The following is a 15,683-nucleotide window of genomic DNA, read 5'->3' on the forward strand; positions in this document are numbered from 1 at the left end:
GGGCGATAGCCGATAGGCGCCCCCAGCACAGCAGCAGGCGTCGTCCATAACCGGAGGAGAGCGGTAGCGACGGCGAGGGCGAGCGGAATCTTCCCCATGCGGCCCGACAGCGCCTCGTGCCCACCCCGGGTCGTTCGGCGAACGGAGACCATACCCGGCGGCGGATCACGTGCGCGCAGCGCAGGGCCGGAGGCACTGAAGGCGCGCGGCGGCGGCGAGAGTGAGACGGCAGCTTTCCACTGTATGGCGCGCTACTACGCGATCTGATCTGGCTGGCCTCGTGCTCTCTCCACCACGTACTCCGGTCATCCACTCATCCGGTGAAGGTGAAGGGATAGAATAAAACCCACGTTTTGAGCTGCTGTCGAGGCGAGCACGATGCGTTTATCTCCCTGTCAAGATCTCTGCGTGTTCATGGGCACTGTACACTCCCTCCTCCTCCTAGCTTCGTGACGTGTGCCGTGAAGGCAACTTCAGCAGCGAAAGTAGCCTGACGCCCTGCAGGCTGCAGTACATTTCACGGAGCCGCCTTGGGTCGATTTCCATTTCCTATCTATTCTAGGGCATCACGGATGCCGCCGATTGGTTCATAGAACCATCCATATTCGGCGTTGCTGTACGCAGGCAGGACCTTCCTGTCCAACCCGATCGTGGCCAACGCTTTTCCGTGCTCAGCTCTTCCACCGGTCGATCTGGATTATTCCCGTCGTCGCGCACGTGACATTTGTGGCTTCAAGACTGAAGCGCCTGGGCCCGCTTCAAAAAAAGAAGCGCCTGGGTGATACTGAACCTGTCAGTGGATGCATGGATCTACGACCGTCTTTGTGAAGGACAAATTAAAAGATCCGGAAAAACTGTGTCCCAGGCTTTCTGTAAATAACTACAGGGATCTATGGACATCGTTCAGCTTTGTGAACGAAGATGAAACTGAACCAGAAGACCTAGGGAAAACGGGGCATAGAAATTTCGATAGAAAGGAACAAGACCCAGGAGTTTAAAGCTGACTACCATACAGCATATGTAGCAGTCAAAGCTCAAAGTTTTCTCTTTTTTTCTTCTTGTGTTTCTTTGTATTAGGAAGGAGATGAAAAAAATAGCTCTTTTACAACGACGTGGAGTGGCTCACACTCACGCAAAATACTTGAGCACGCGGTTGTGATTTACACAAAATGAAAACAACCTAAAGAGAGGAAGAGAAAGGAGCTAGTCCACTACTGCTCAACCATCCCTACGAGGTGCTTTGCACCCGCATGCAACCAGGCAGAGGCTTCCTACAGAAACCTTCCTTTCAGTATCATCAACCAACAGGAATTGCATAATCTAAATCTGAATGAGACGCAATGTTACGGACTAGGTTTCAAATAATCAGGTCTCAAGGAGGAACAGGACCAACACCAACATACAATTTTCACCGATTCAAAATTCAAAGCGGACAAAAGCATCCCGTTCACTCAAATTGTCCTAAACAGACGAAACATCACAATATGCAGAGGGCAAAGAATGTTCATCATTTTCTTTCTGTCATTTTCTCATACCACTGTGGGCCAAAAAAAAACATTTTTCAGCTGCAACCATTATTCCGACAAACAGGAGGACTCGTCCTGGTCTTTGTACTTCTGGAAGTATTCAATGCACGTGGCGAAAGTCTAAGAGCCTTATCATCAAGGTGTAAAACTAAGAAACAACACTGCTCCACATCACAAGTCCAACACACACAAAAGGAAAGAAATAAAATAAAATCACTCTCATTTCTTGCCTGTTCCACCAGCAACCACCTGCAGCAGTAGTAAAAGGCAAACCATTAATATTGGAACAAAAAAAACTAGCAGTCTCAAGTAGATCAAGGTAGCCTAGAAGCAGTAGCAAATACAGAAACGATGTGAATTATGATAGTGGGCCCAATTCTAAACTCAGACAAACAAAGCAGTTACGTAGAATTAAGTCCTGAAGATTCCTTGCAAAAAAAGAAGTCCTGGGGATAACCATTGGCAATTCAATTTAAGCTGCTTGCCATGCTTAGAGCTCCAGTCAATGAACATTTCACTGGTATGGTACAATAGAGTTACTACCGAGGAAGATGTTTGATGACACATGGTGAAATTGGGAAACATCTTGTATTACACTACTTGCTCTCAGTAAAAGAATGGTGGCCTTATGCCATTATTTGGTAAATCAAGATAAAACAATACTTCATTTTCAAAGGATTTGGATCAATATTAAGTGACAGATTCAATAGGACAAAGGTGCATACATCATTTAGAGCTGGTTGAGGAACTTGTTTGGCAGTCTCAAAAGAATCCAAGATGGGCCTGACAACGGCTGGAAGAAAAAGACCTGAAATCAAAGGAAGAAAATCGAAAGAACCATAAGTGCCTTGAATATATCAGTTTGACAGATAACTTGGCTGATCAAACAAACATAGTCACAGGTGACAACGCATGCACAGACCTACCTTCAAGGTTTTTTACAGAATAAATAACTCCAAAGTTGCCTAACAAACTAACTGTAGCTTTTTGCGCAAAACTTGAATCTTCCAAAGTCTTATAGGACAGAAACATGACAATACCTTTCGATTGCTACCAAGTGATCAAGAATACACTCTCCCCCAAGCCTTTAAATACTGTACCCAAATATTAATCCAATTGAGCCTTCAATAATTTTACATATACTTGCTTTGAAATTATATATACAGGTTCCTCATCACATACCCCCACAAAGTACACTAATTGTCGCATAAACAAACATGACATATATAATGAAGCAGGAGCCAGACTGCCAGTACCCAGTCATTGTGGGGAGCAGAGTAAGACCTCTAAGCAAGACAATGACCAGATGAGTATGGTAGACTGGTACTCAGTGTAAGGTAGGAAGCCTGAGGCACGAGACCTCTAAGAAGGACAATTTGCAGTTCAGACCATTTCATCCGAATAAAGGTAGCTTTGATAAATATCTTAGAACAAATAAGTGTGTATCCATATCATCAGATTTTTTTTAAAATGCATTCTAAACTGGTTAACTAGCATAAGAGGAAGAAGGGAAACATCAGAATGCAAGATAAGAATGTCTATTGACTTAAAACACGAAAGCACTGAAATAACAAGGTTGCAGAAGCTGTCATGGTAAGCCTAAAAGAAAGGTAGTGGTGGATAACATAACTTCGAATTCAAATTTGACTAGTTAATTGTCATAGCCTTTAAAGGAAAAACAGATTCCATTTCTGAACTTTGCTAAAAGATTCCTAGGATGGACAAAGAAAGAAGTAGCATCATGTCAATTAAGACAGCAAAGAAGCATGGCTGGTCTGTTGAAAAATTTACCATCAGAAAGAAATTATCTGAGAATACATCAATATGACTTTGTCACCTTGCACTTATAAATTGTACAGGAAACTAATATTTGACACAACCTTGATACACATAATTTTCCAGATCCTAATGCATAAACAATAACATGCAACAACCATCACTAGCAACTGCACAGGTACTCATGTTACATCACCAAACACACTTAGAGCCACAGGAAAAGCACTGCAATGTATGAAGAAGGAAGAAGAATCAGCTTGCTAGTTGATGAAGCAAAAGGTCATGATATGTAATATGCTCATCTGAAACATAAACCGTCTGAAAGAAATCGATGGAGAGCACATCAATTGAATTGTGGTTCCCTACACTTATGTACTGTATATAAGTATAACCATGATACCAGTAAAAGTTGCAACTAGTACCTAAATCCATAAACAAGAACATGCTTCAAACACCACTGACAACAGCATATGTAGTCATGGTAGGAACACCTACCACGCTGAGAGCCACCAAAGCATTGTGATCTAAAGAACCTGACGAACGCAGAACATCATGTTTGGCTCTCCAGTTTCAAATTCAGAGTAAAGTTTCCTGTTATTGTCAGTATTCATGACCCAAATCCAAGGATCCTCGCTTCATGCTACTCAAGAAAATCCAGCATTTCGCAAACGCATAATAACGAGAAACATCCAGAGCTCAGCTAACGAGAAGCTTCTAGGAAGGACTAGAATTGAATGGTACAAAAATACAAGCGCAACCTGCATCGGGGAGGTCAGGTCGCAGTCCGTATTATGCATACACTAGAGAGAGGCTGAAGGATTCGCGCGGAAGGCGTGACTGGGAACAAAGGGTACCAAAGCCGGCGATGAGGCAGGAGGCGGCGACGACCGGCTCCTGCACCACGAAGATCCTGAGCCTCCCCATCACGCCCATCGCTGCTGCTGTGGTGCTTCTCTTCTTCGCCGCCGCCGCCGATGCGATGGGGATGGCCGGCCGGATGGGAATGGGGATCGCCTGCGACTTCACTTCCGTCGTCGTCAATCCGACACGACCCCTGGCTGTTTGGTAGCCCATTTCCCAGTGCGGGTGTCCGGCCCATGATCCCAGCGAGGACTTTGGGCCGACCCAAGCAGAAACTCGCGCTCTCATCACTTTTGGGCCAACGGATCCGTTCCGTCTTCCAGCCTAGTAGCCACCAACGCCAACGGCTCGGGGACCGGATGAGGTGAGGGACTCCACCGTCTCGGCGACCCCCGCTGCAAAATGGCTATGGCAATGGCTTCCTTTGCCGTCGTTTCCCACCACCGCGTCGGCCACATGGCCGCAGGCTTCCCCTCCACCGCGCGAGAAGGCGGTAGGGTCGGCCGCAGCGGCGTCACCATCTCCATGAGAGCCCAGGTGGACGCACAACTGTGCAAACCTCCCTCTCTTTATTTCTCCTCCCAATCCTCCCCCAATTCACACACACTTGTCCGTATTCTGTTCTGTTCGATTCTCTCGCAGAAGAAGAAGAGCACTGGCGACTCAGGGAGTAGCAGTGGAGGCGGAGGTGCAGGCGGGGACGGGCGGGCCAGCAGCGGGCGGCGAGTGTGGCGTCGTCGGAAATTGGTACGTGCAGCAACCAAATAACGGCGGAATCTCTTTCCGTTCCTTTCGTGATTGTTTCACTCGGTATGGTAGCCAATTAGGATGCTATGGAAAGATAAGTTCCTGTTGAATTTCTTAAATACCCCTGTCCTGGCTGTAATGTGTACAAGATTAGAAGGGCGTCATTCTCTGTAGACTGTGGCACTATATTTTGCTTCACAACTAGGGATGGGGCAGTTATGTCATCTAATATGTCTGATGCACATCGGTGCTGTAGTTCCACGATCATCAGTAGGCTCTTATCATTAACCATGCAGCCCCTATTCCTCAATTGGTTCAGTTAAGTTGTTAAGCAGGCACTAGTATGGCGTGCTATACTTGTTTGTGCAAAAAATAGAATTCAAAATGTAATGTGATTTTTTGTAGCAGACACATCTGTTTTCAGTTATGTGCTTGGGAGTTTTTGAATTTGCAATGTTTTCTGACCTTCCTGTATCCATTGATACTTAAATATGTATATCCTTTCAGACCAAAGATGATGACATGTTGCGTTACAAGTTGGATCGTATCCCTTTCTTAGAAGAGAAGGTGAGAAAAGTAAGGGAGAATGGGAAGATCGTATGCTTGGACATTAATCAGCTGATGTTATCTCAAGAGAATAGATTTGCTTTCACCATGGAGGTGGCTGAAGAAGCTAATGCCTATCTTGAGAAGAACAGGCATGAATATGGGTTGAAGAAACCTATACTGCATGTCCTCAGTGACCGCATGAACGAAGCTGGGTTTTCTCGGCCAGAGGGTTATCTTTATCCTTACCCTATCAAGCCCGGTCCTTATTTCATTAAAGAGGAGGGACACTGAGTAAGATTACATGCTATTTGGTAAGTACATTTGATAATTTACTACCAGCTTTTTTATTTTTGTACAGTTTTTTCTTTCCTTTTCAGTCTGTCTGTTTCATCAGCTGTACCTGTGATGAGTTTGCTGGCAATTAACATGCCAGAGTGAGGCAGTCAATTTTAGTCAAAATTTGAAGAAAACCGAAAGAACTCAAAAATACAATGCTACACTTTCACCTCATAAAATGGCTCATAGATTATCCACTGCCTCACGTATGCTTTAGCAGCACACAAAGTTGGGTATCCAAAAAAAGTACTCATAGGTTCCATTTAATACGAGCTAGTCTCAACTTCATCCTTCTAGAGTGTTTATCAGATAAGAATATGTATATGGCTCATTGATCTAATTGGATATCTAAAATACACACAACAGGGATTCAAATATTTATGTAGTAGGTTAGCTGCAGTAAGAGGCTACTGCCCCTCATATAACCCCATTCATGTAGTAGCATCTTCGCATGATCATATGCAGATAATGTAATAAGGAGCTTAGTGGTCTAGCCATTCCTGCCCCCAATCCCAGGCCTTCTTCGAGGATCATGCCTAGAGTTTGCCCCTCCATAATCATAATCCTGAACCTCTGTAAGAATCTTTCTGATGTGGCCCTGCAATTAGAAGATAAAAGCATATGTGGATTAAGCTAATGAAAAAAGAAACCTAAAAGTAACAATTCTGATATTTGTTGACATGATTTTTGGGTTCAGCAGGCCACATCATTACTACCAGTTTATGAGATATCGTTATATGGCTGTTTCGAGCATGATTATGTATAGCAATGGTGAAAAAAATCAAGAGTTTCGGAACACAAACAACTACTCCACATCTCAAACTTAAATAATAACAGAGGGGGACAATTGACAGACCATTATCAACCTTGCAGTAACAGCATTATCATTTCCAACCACTATGGTTTGGCCTGCATTAGGACAAGAGAACATGTTCAGATATATAATCAATGGTTTAGCAGTTAGTATAGTGCACAGACTCAAGAGTACCTGCAGATGCATTGAAGAGAAAAATTAAAAGGATGACGCTGAGTGCAAAAGTGTGTTTAGGCATATTGTTCTCTTCTACTAGTATGTTCTTGCCTTAGGAGAATTCCTTGGGAGGAGCTACTAGACCTTTGCCTCTTTTATACATGGATGCTGGGTCAGCCAGCTAGAAAGGAAAGAACTTGTAACTTTAGATATGGTCTACTTGTAATGATTGCTCCACAGGGTTATGATGAAACACAATATCCCATGGCACGAGGTCAACTACATTTGTCCGAAGCTACTTTATAAGTTGTACTGCCATCTAGTACTAAGGCCAAAGTAAACTACAACCCATCCTGTTTTAGTAGTTGATACACTTTCTGTGCCTTTTGTATTCTATACTTCTAATTTGTACCAGATTATGAAATGACACCTTAATCTTGGAGTTACATACATGCTTGGAATTATTTGGCCATGAATTCATGATTAGATTAACTTCTAATAGACCATTATTGTTTCATGAGCAAAAAGTATTTTACATAACGATGATGATGTGCAATGATTACACAGCAGGTCCCTAGTAATTGTAATGGCATGATTCTGTGCATGTTGTCAGGATCATATCGAGTCATAATTTTTAGTAGTTGAAAACTTTAAATACTATACAATCAGCACATTCATTAATGAGTCAAAATTGTATCAATTATCAAATGGCCAAAAAATTGTGATACCAGTATAAAATCAGAGCATCCATTTTAAGAGCGAAAATATATCAAAGAACCAAAATGCTGCTATACTAGAATAAAATCAGAGCATCTGTTTTAAGGATTAAATGCATCAAATAACCAAAAAAGTATACAGTGCACCCACTATTGCATGGTAAATGCATGACTAAAGGATCAGGAACTGTATGTGGAGTGAGTGCACACTGACTGCTATGCCACAGTGTGTAAGAGGATAGTGGAGTGAGGGCACATAATGGAAATGGAGGGAACTGCAAGTGCAAGTGCAATAGTACCCCCCAATAACGCCCTTCGACCCTAAGAAAAAAAATCCTCCATCAAAGAAAAGAATTACTTAATTGTGTTATGGGGGGTCCTGTTTGAGATCTTCCCTATCAAGCGCTATTCATAGCATTGACATATGCACATACATATTCTGTGGATTTGTCTTGTTATACGTCTAGGTTGTCTTTCTGCTACATACCACATACACCTCCTTTTTATGGGAGATTTTATGACCTAACCACGCATATATCCACTGTTCCCCCAGATGTGCAAATTAGGAAGATCACGACCAACATGCAGGTGTGTTGTTGGCCGCTCATTATGTCATCCTAGGCAGCGAGCACCTCTGCTCAGTTGACCATCTATTTGTTCACTAGCAAGATTTTGTGAAAGTAAAATGCATGCTACAGGAGACCAAATCAGAGTCACTGCTTTACTTTAGACTAGCCACTAGTTGTTCACAGCCCCAGGTGCAGCTGGTTTCTAGAAATTGGAAACCCCACTACCTTGCTGTCTTGGTGTGTGACACCACGTACAAAGGTCTTTTGTGAACAACATGCCTGCACATGTAAAGAGGCTGAATCATGACCTGAAAATTTGAGCATCATATCATATCATCATTGGTGTTATGTACGCGAGGATGCACACGTGGCCGTGGAAGTATTAGACTTAGACTGCATGAAGATGATCAAGTAGCCACTTGAGACAAGGTCCATCTCAAACTATAGGGTTAGACGTTGACCAACACTTTTGTACCTGACCACAGCTATTTAATTAGGAAGATAATAAACTCCAAACAGGTTAGGAGGGATGCGGTGCATGACCAACATGCTTCTTGTATGCTTAGTGGTGCACAGTTGTTTCATACAAGAGGAGTTACAATTCTTCTTAAGCATGGGATAGCTTTAATTAGATTAGAACAATCAGAAACACTATCAGTGGTTACTTGTTTGTTGTTAAATGCAGAAGCCTTCTTTTGAGCATTGAGGTAATTTTCTTTCCTATATGTTTGTTACACAATTTGTTTTGGGCAAAATGTGTTTCTGAAGTCCATAGCAACTTTTAGTTGCAAACCAACTTCTGAATAGAGTAAGATTATCTGATTTGGGCTGTCAGTTCTAACTAGAACACCTTTTGGTTTTAGATGATACTTTTTAGTTTTAGACTTTCTGTGAGATGCAAACTTGTAGTTCATGCAGCTCAGGCTGTGAAAAGCAGTTTATAGCTTTTGTTGCCTTCAGGCAGTTCCCTGATGGTGCTTGACTTTCTCTATCTCCTGTATTCCTGATAGTGAGATACTGAGATTGGAGGATATCCGTATGTCGCTGTTAACGCTGTCTTTGTGGTATTCTATATTGGGATTTCTTTTGTTTACTAGAAATCACTGGGTGGAGTGGAGCAAAGCTACATCCTAATGCATCGACCATGCTTATGGCTTCTAATCTGTCGCCATTACATTTATGCATGTGCAGGATCGGCAAGCACAAGCTGGGAGCCTCTTTTCCAGAGGGAAGCGTGTTCTGGGAGGGCTTGGTCATGCTGTGTACACTACGCAGTGGGGATAAACCAAGAATTCTCTGATATATATTTCGCAATCAAATGCTCAGAAAAACTTAAATTAATTAAGATGCCAGATCTCTGAAGCATCACAAGAACATCTCTAGGCTTATTGTGAAGTGAAGGCACCGAAGCCTTTCTGTTTGGGCGGCTGTACCTGTTTCTTCGGTGCTGACAGGAGGCCATACATACTGCTTCAGCAAGCAGAATGATGATCTGCAGTGCCGAACAACGCGAAAGCTGGGCTGCTCGGCGTTACTCATCAGGATTCGATGAAACCATAGGGTCCATTAGGTCCGGTTGTTGTTGTTGTTCCTCCCAATCTCCCATGACATGTTGTAACGCTCTCTCAGTGGATTCGCCTTGGACTGCTGCTTCGAGCTGGACGTAGGAACTAGGAACGGATGCAGTGAAGGTTTGCTTCCCCTTTATGAAACAAGCATGTCCTAACTGTTGATAGCCGATCGAGTAAAGGGTTTGGTGTACTCCTGTTGTGTCGTGGAAAAGTTCCGAGCATCTGCCGTTGCATGACTCTATTCGGGCGTGGAGCCGGTGGTACCGGAATCGGAGTTGCTGTTTCTTTTTTTGAGAAGGAGAATTGCTGTTTCTCATCGATCGCCTGGAGGGAAACACGGATCAGGTAATGCAGGCCATGAGATGCCGGCAGCCGTTTCTGCTCAAGAAAAGGGAAGATCCGCGGCGCTTCTGCAGGCCATGAGATGCCGGCAGCGGCAGAATGATCATTCTTCCTTCCAGACCGCGGCGCTTGCGTGTTCAAATACGGGGGAGCGGAGGGAGATCCGTGCCGTCAGGTGTCAGCCCGTCTCGTGCATAGGAGAACGGAGCTTCCCTGACGCGCTGCCTGGTCATTGACGCGTGGTCCCGGACCCACGCGTCAGTGACCCAAAGCAGAAAGAGCCCAATAAGGCAGGTCACCACGGCAGGACGGCGGCGGCACGGGCACCGGCGCGGAACCCAGCGGGAAGGGCTCGACGTGGCGAACCCACAGCCGCATGTAGCACAGCCGAGAGCCGACCGCATCCGGAGGGGAAGCCGCCGCTGCCTCCCGCCGAGCTGGGAAGGGCGGAAGGCGCGGATCACGTGCACCCACCTCGAGTCCCGAGCCCTCCCCGCCGCGTCGCCCTTTCCATTTGGGTCCGACGCGCATCATCCCTGGTCGTGGAGTTTTTCTGTATCCCGCTCGCGTATCGCGCCTCGCCAGCCGGAAGCGGACACCTGGAGAGCCCCCGCGGTGGCAACGCGTGTCCTCTCGACGTGGCACCCAGTGCTTGCCCATGCAGGACACGTACCCCCGGCCTCTGCTTCGCCGCTCCAGCGTATAAAATGTTGCCGAACCCAAAGCAGCTCGTCACACAGACACACACAGCAGCAAGCTAACAAAAGCCTTCCACTGATAGTCTTGAAGCGTTCTTCGAGCTTAGCAAGGCGAGATCACAGTTTCGTTCGATCCACCAGTCTAGCTTCTACTAGCTTTTGGTTCCAGCTCGCGATGGCTTCTCGTCAGGAGCAGGCTAGCTACCACGCCGGCGAGACCAAGGCCCGTGCCGAGGTGAGCTTCGCGCACCTTGCTGTCTGCTCCACGATTCTTTAGATCTGCTCGAGAGACTCACGGCGTTCTCTTGCTTGGCATTGCAGGAGAAGGCGGGGCAGGTGATGGGCGCGGCGCAGGAGAAAGGGCGGGAGGCTAAGTCCAAGGCGTCCGGCGCCGCCGACCGCGCCATGGGCAGGGGCCACGATGCCAGGGAGGCCACCAGGGACAAGGCGCGCGAGGCCGCGGACCGCACCATGGGGATGGGCCACGACGCCAAGGAGGCGACCAGGGACGAGGCCTACCAGGCCAAGGACGGGGCCTCCGACGCCGCGGGCCGCGCCGCGGGCAAGGGCCGCGTCGCCGCGGAGGCCACCAGGGACAAGGCCTGCGAGGCCAAGGACAAGGCGTCCGAGGCGGCCGGCGCCGCCGGGGACCGCGCCCGCGACGGCGCGCAGCAGACCGGGAGTTACATCTCGCAGACGGCCGAGGTCGCCAAGCAGAAGGCGGCCGGCGCCGCGCAGTACGCCAAGGAGACCGTGGTGGCCGGCAAGGACAAGACCGGCTCCCTCCTGCAGCAGGTGACAGAGCACACGCGCTGACGATTCGCCGGAACCGTTCGAAACAAAACTAGTGCATTGTGCGTGCGTTCTGAAGTGTATTGATTCGGCTGTGCAGGCAGGGGAGACGGTGATGAACACGGCGGCGGGGGCCAAGGACAAGGTGGTGAACACTGCCGTGGGGGCCAAGGACGCCGTGATGAACTCGCTCGGGATGGCCGGAGAGAACGACGACGGCACCACCACCAATTCCGGCAAGGACACCAGTACCTACAAGCCTGGCAGGGACTACTAATCGAGGATGGAGATGCTCCTGCGCTGCTGCTTCTGGTAGCAACCGTGCTGCTGCCAAACTGTATCTTGTTTAGGTTCACAGTTTCAGACTTTCAGTTACGCACGTATCTACGTGTGCGTTTCACTTTGCTTTGATTTCATCCTGTGTTTGCCTCCCTGGTTATGTGGAGGTTTGTAACTTTTTTTTCTTAAATTAGAACGGAGGTGATGTAGGGGACATTGTCTAACCGGACGCCTCTTGTCTTTTCGTTTCATGGTCTAATAAAAGTTGCAAAGCTGGTGTTTTGTTTCGGTTTAGCAATGTTTGCGCTTGATCCCTGACTCTGATTCTGCTAGCTCGATTGTGCTTTGCATTGTATCACGGCGCAACACAAAGCGAATCGAATGCTCAGTTCAACTAAAACACAAATGAGCACGCACAGACGAAAAATAAACAACAACTGTAAGAACAAGACGACATGTCACTCGGAGTCTCAGATACACTCCTTACCAAGTCCGAAAGAAATGTCAGCACAATCGAAGCTAAAGCATGAAACTACCGTGGTGGCCGGCCAGGAGAACTTGCAGATATTCTGACTAACAGTGGCAAGAGGCAGGTGTTCAGTAATCCTTGCAGATATTCAGAATTTCAGACTAACAATGACAAGAGACCACTGCAAATAAATCCTCGCAAACAGCCATGTATGAACAACAATGACAAGCGAGCATCACTTAACATATAATCCATGCAAACTGGCTATTCAGACCAACAGTGCTAAGCAATCTCTGAAAATATACTCCTTGCATACCAGATACTCGGATCAGCAATGACAGCAATCACTGAGAACCTCAACTCCCTACAACTGCAGGATGTACCACATGCACAACTGGGCAGTTAAGCAAACTAGGATCTCTTATTGAGGAAACAAGCGAGCGCTGTGCTCTAGTCTAGTTTTTCCGTTTAGTTTGCCATTGCCTCTCGTCAGAACAAGGGGAGGCACGAGGCCCCTGACGAAGTTCCACCGCTACACGGGACGGACTACCTCGTGGCAGAATGGATCAGACCAGGAACTGCTATGATTCACAGACGGATTTGATGACACTGGTTTCAGAAAAAGAAAAAGAAAACATCTCAGATGAATAGACAGACATTCCAGAAAAAAAAACTGAAGGATTTGATGACACTGGTTTCAGAAATGGTATGACTGAATGCTGATTCCAGAGCATACAGGGAAATACTACGATTCACAGACGGAATGCAGATCCGCAGGTTCACCTTTTGCAGTTGCAAGCATAAGAAGAAACCATCTCAGATAAAATAAATTGACACAGGCATTGCACAAAAACAGAAGGATATGATAGCATCGTAGCACTGATTTCAGAAATGATATGACTGATAATCCAGCAGTGGGCAACACAGTAAGCAATGAAACAAACATAAGCAGTCTGCTTTACCAAGGGTCGAATTCGCCAGTAGTACGACAGATAGATGAGCCGATGGACCAACAGCACGTAACACGCACGCGGCCTGGATAGTAGACTCTAAACGACAGCCTACGAGACACATTGCAAAACACTACTACTAAGCTAACAGCTACCAGAACGGCACCAAAGTAGGAGTAGAAACCGAGATAGAAAGGCCGATCAACACCGGTCCCAACGACAAACACAAGCCCGATGGCATGGCGAACCTAAGCACGAGGAGCAACGGAGATCATGGCGTCGACGTCGTACTTGGTGGCAGTGTAGAGGCGCCCGAGCAGCGCGAGCATCGCCTCCTGTTCAAGCATCCGAGAGGGAAACACATGGATCATCGATCAGTTCCTTCCCCCAAATTAAATACATCCACCACTATCTCATCAGCACACGCAGTGGCGCAAGAAAGGAAGGGGGCACTTGCCTCGCAGCTGTCGATGGCGGTGAACTTGCAGTCGGGGTCGGCGGCATCGGCGATCTTGATCAGCGCCCCCCAGAAGTGAGCTGGTGGGAGGTGCCGCTCCGCGTCGACAACGGGGACGCGCATCACCCAGGGGAGGCGGAGAGGGGCGTCGCATCCGCGGGACACCATCCGGCGAAGGGCGTCCAGGCTGTCGGCGATCGCCCACGCCAGCCCCCAGCTGCAACGCCCCTCCTTCGCAGCCGCTGCTACTGTCGCGAATGACAAGAACACGGCCCAAAAGATCTGCACGCAACACGTACAAGCGGTCAGAGGATTGCCGAGAGAGCAAGAGATAGGTGGTGTGTGGCAAGAACAGAAACGAAGCAAAAGGTCACAGGATCAAGGAACCTCACCGGGTACATCCGGAGCCTTTCCTTGAGGCGGAGGCGGCGCATCGCGTCAGCGTGGAGGCCGATGCATCCCTCTGCGATCTCCTTGAGCTTCTCCTGCACCGCCTTCTCCTCCTCGGAAACGGCAGCCGGGGGAAGAGGCAGACCGATCAGTAGCTCGCCACTGGCATGCAGCCTCTCAACCTTCTGAATGAACTCGATGTAGACCCTCTCGAACTCCTGCAAGAGGCACCAGAGAACCCAATCCGATTATTACAGGGGAGAAAGGAACAAATCCGACTGAACCGAAGCGGAACGAAACGAAAACACTTGCGCTTAAACTTACATCGTCCTCGTCGTCATTGATCACAGTCTTGGGATAGATGCCAGGAGGACGGCACGCAAGCTTGACATTTCTGGCCAGGGCCGGGGCCTTGCAAAGCAAAAGGGAGAAAAAAGAAGAAGCAACCTGGTGAGAGAGAATGAGAAGAGGTAGACCAAAACGCTCCCTCCCCTATCGTATGGAGGAGATCGACTGGATTGGCAAAAGGAAGATGAACAGAGACCGGCAGAAGTTGCCAGTGAAAAAAGCAGGAATTATTTACACAGTTTTCATTAAGAACAAGTTGAAAAAAAAGAGAGAGAAGAAGCGGAAGAGTACACTGGAAACAGAAATGAAAACCCCAGAAAATCTTTGCAACAATAAACTACTGATCTAGGTGGGTACGGTGCGTCGTGCACGCGAGCGTCACCCTTCTCGCAGAGAAAACCGGGAAAAATCAAGCAGAAAGGGAAGAGTCCTGCCATTTCGTCCATCAAGAAAAAATAGCTAGAAGAGAAGCAGGAATCGCTTTAGTCCCCGTAACGAAGGGCTGAGTGCCGATCGAGCAACAGAATAAGAGAATGCAGGTGAAAAAGGGATCTAGAAATCAAGAACGAAAGAACAAAAAAACGCATCCCTCCGCGCGTCGTTTGCGAGGTAGCCTCTCGCTAGTCCCCTGCCATGAGGCGGCACACACATACAAGCGCCATCTCTCGATCGAAAGCATGAGCAGGAGCAACACGAACGAAGAAGAAACGAAGAGGAGATGGATGGAAGACCAAGAGATAGAACCCAGCCACACACACCGACCCGGCCCAGAAAACACCGCAAAAACCAAGGGACTAACCATGAACTGCACCGCGAGCACCCCGCCGTGGCCTGCTCCGACCCTCCGGCCGGCGAGCACGAGCGCGCCGTGGCCGGGGAGAGCCGGCGCCAGAGGCAGCCTCCCGGAGCCGAGGCGGCGAGCACGGCCGGACGGAAGGGAGGCGGCGGCGGCGCGAGCGACCAAGGACGCCATGGGTGCGCTGGTTTGTTGGGAGAGCAGCACAGAGGAAGTTGGTGGTGGTGCCTGCTCGGCAGGGGAGGAAGGCTTATATAGCCGGGACGGCCTTTCATGCCAGAAAACTCCCTGCACTGTTGAAAATTCACCACCGCAGTCCCTGCTTTATGAGCAAGTACATGGCTATTTTCTGAGAAACCCCCTCCTTTCTGTACTTGCATTGCACCGGGCCGCTGCTAACCCCCTGCTGGTTCCTGCCACTGGATGACAGGCAGGCTGCACAGCACAGGCGCCCGGCCCTGCCGCCGGCGTGACGCTTCCGGTTTGCCAGCCGTTTGATCTGATCTGCACACGATCTCGTGGCGTTCCGTCGCTGCGGGTA

At 47.9% G+C, this 15,683-nt stretch overlaps 3 protein-coding genes across 3 annotated transcripts; 2 read left to right on the forward strand and 1 right to left on the reverse strand.

Annotated features, from left to right (window-relative positions):
• Positions 1–1,422: 1,422 nt before the first annotated feature.
• LOC112895809 lies at positions 1,423–4,351 on the reverse strand. Its single transcript, XM_025963801.1, has 3 exons — positions 4,157–4,351; positions 2,252–2,334; positions 1,423–1,775 (listed from the first exon to the last, which is right to left on the reverse strand). Exons 1-3 carry the CDS (start codon positions 4,233–4,235, stop codon positions 1,746–1,748), a joined length of 192 nt encoding a protein of 63 aa, XP_025819586.1. The 5' UTR covers positions 4,236–4,351; the 3' UTR covers positions 1,423–1,745.
• A 142-nt stretch (positions 4,352–4,493) lies between these two features.
• Positions 4,494–9,811, forward strand: LOC112895806 (protein PLASTID TRANSCRIPTIONALLY ACTIVE 7). The gene is made up of 4 exons (XM_025963798.1): positions 4,494–4,700; positions 4,806–4,910; positions 5,418–5,770; positions 9,242–9,811. Exons 1-3 carry the CDS (start codon positions 4,566–4,568, stop codon positions 5,748–5,750), a joined length of 573 nt encoding a protein of 190 aa, XP_025819583.1. The 5' UTR covers positions 4,494–4,565; the 3' UTR covers positions 5,751–5,770; positions 9,242–9,811.
• Positions 9,812–10,715: 904 nt separating this feature from the next.
• Positions 10,716–11,864, forward strand: LOC112895804 (late embryogenesis abundant protein 14-like). Its single transcript, XM_025963795.1, has 3 exons — positions 10,716–10,896; positions 10,983–11,456; positions 11,554–11,864. Exons 1-3 carry the CDS (start codon positions 10,837–10,839, stop codon positions 11,728–11,730), a joined length of 711 nt encoding a protein of 236 aa, XP_025819580.1. The 5' UTR covers positions 10,716–10,836; the 3' UTR covers positions 11,731–11,864.
• Positions 11,865–15,683: the final 3,819 nt, after the last annotated feature.

This window comes from Panicum hallii, chromosome 5 (genome assembly GCF_002211085.1).
Source record: "Panicum hallii strain FIL2 chromosome 5, PHallii_v3.1, whole genome shotgun sequence".
In the NCBI taxonomy this organism is placed as follows: domain Eukaryota; kingdom Viridiplantae; phylum Streptophyta; class Magnoliopsida; order Poales; family Poaceae; genus Panicum; species Panicum hallii.

Coding starts and splice junctions, on each gene's coding strand:
- LOC112895804 (XM_025963795.1), top strand. CDS start 10,837: ATGGCTTCTCGTCAGGAGCAGGCTAGCTACCACGCCGGCGAGACCAAG. Junction 10,897..10,982: donor AGACCAAGGCCCGTGCCGAG/GTGAGCTTCGCG, acceptor TTGGCATTGCAG/GAGAAGGCGGGGCAGGTGAT. Junction 11,457..11,553: donor CCGGCTCCCTCCTGCAGCAG/GTGACAGAGCAC, acceptor TCGGCTGTGCAG/GCAGGGGAGACGGTGATGAA.
- LOC112895806 (XM_025963798.1), top strand. CDS start 4,566: ATGGCTATGGCAATGGCTTCCTTTGCCGTCGTTTCCCACCACCGCGTC. Junction 4,701..4,805: donor CCATCTCCATGAGAGCCCAG/GTGGACGCACAA, acceptor ATTCTCTCGCAG/AAGAAGAAGAGCACTGGCGA. Junction 4,911..5,417: donor TGTGGCGTCGTCGGAAATTG/GTACGTGCAGCA, acceptor ATATCCTTTCAG/ACCAAAGATGATGACATGTT.
- LOC112895809 (XM_025963801.1), bottom strand. CDS start 4,235: ATGGGCGTGATGGGGAGGCTCAGGATCTTCGTGGTGCAGGAGCCGGTC. Junction 2,335..4,156: donor CTGCCTCATCGCCGGCTTTG/GTACCCTTTGTT, acceptor CTTTGATTTCAG/GTCTTTTTCTTCCAGCCGTT. Junction 1,776..2,251: donor CTCAACCAGCTCTAAATGAT/GTATGCACCTTT, acceptor CTACTGCTGCAG/GTGGTTGCTGGTGGAACAGG.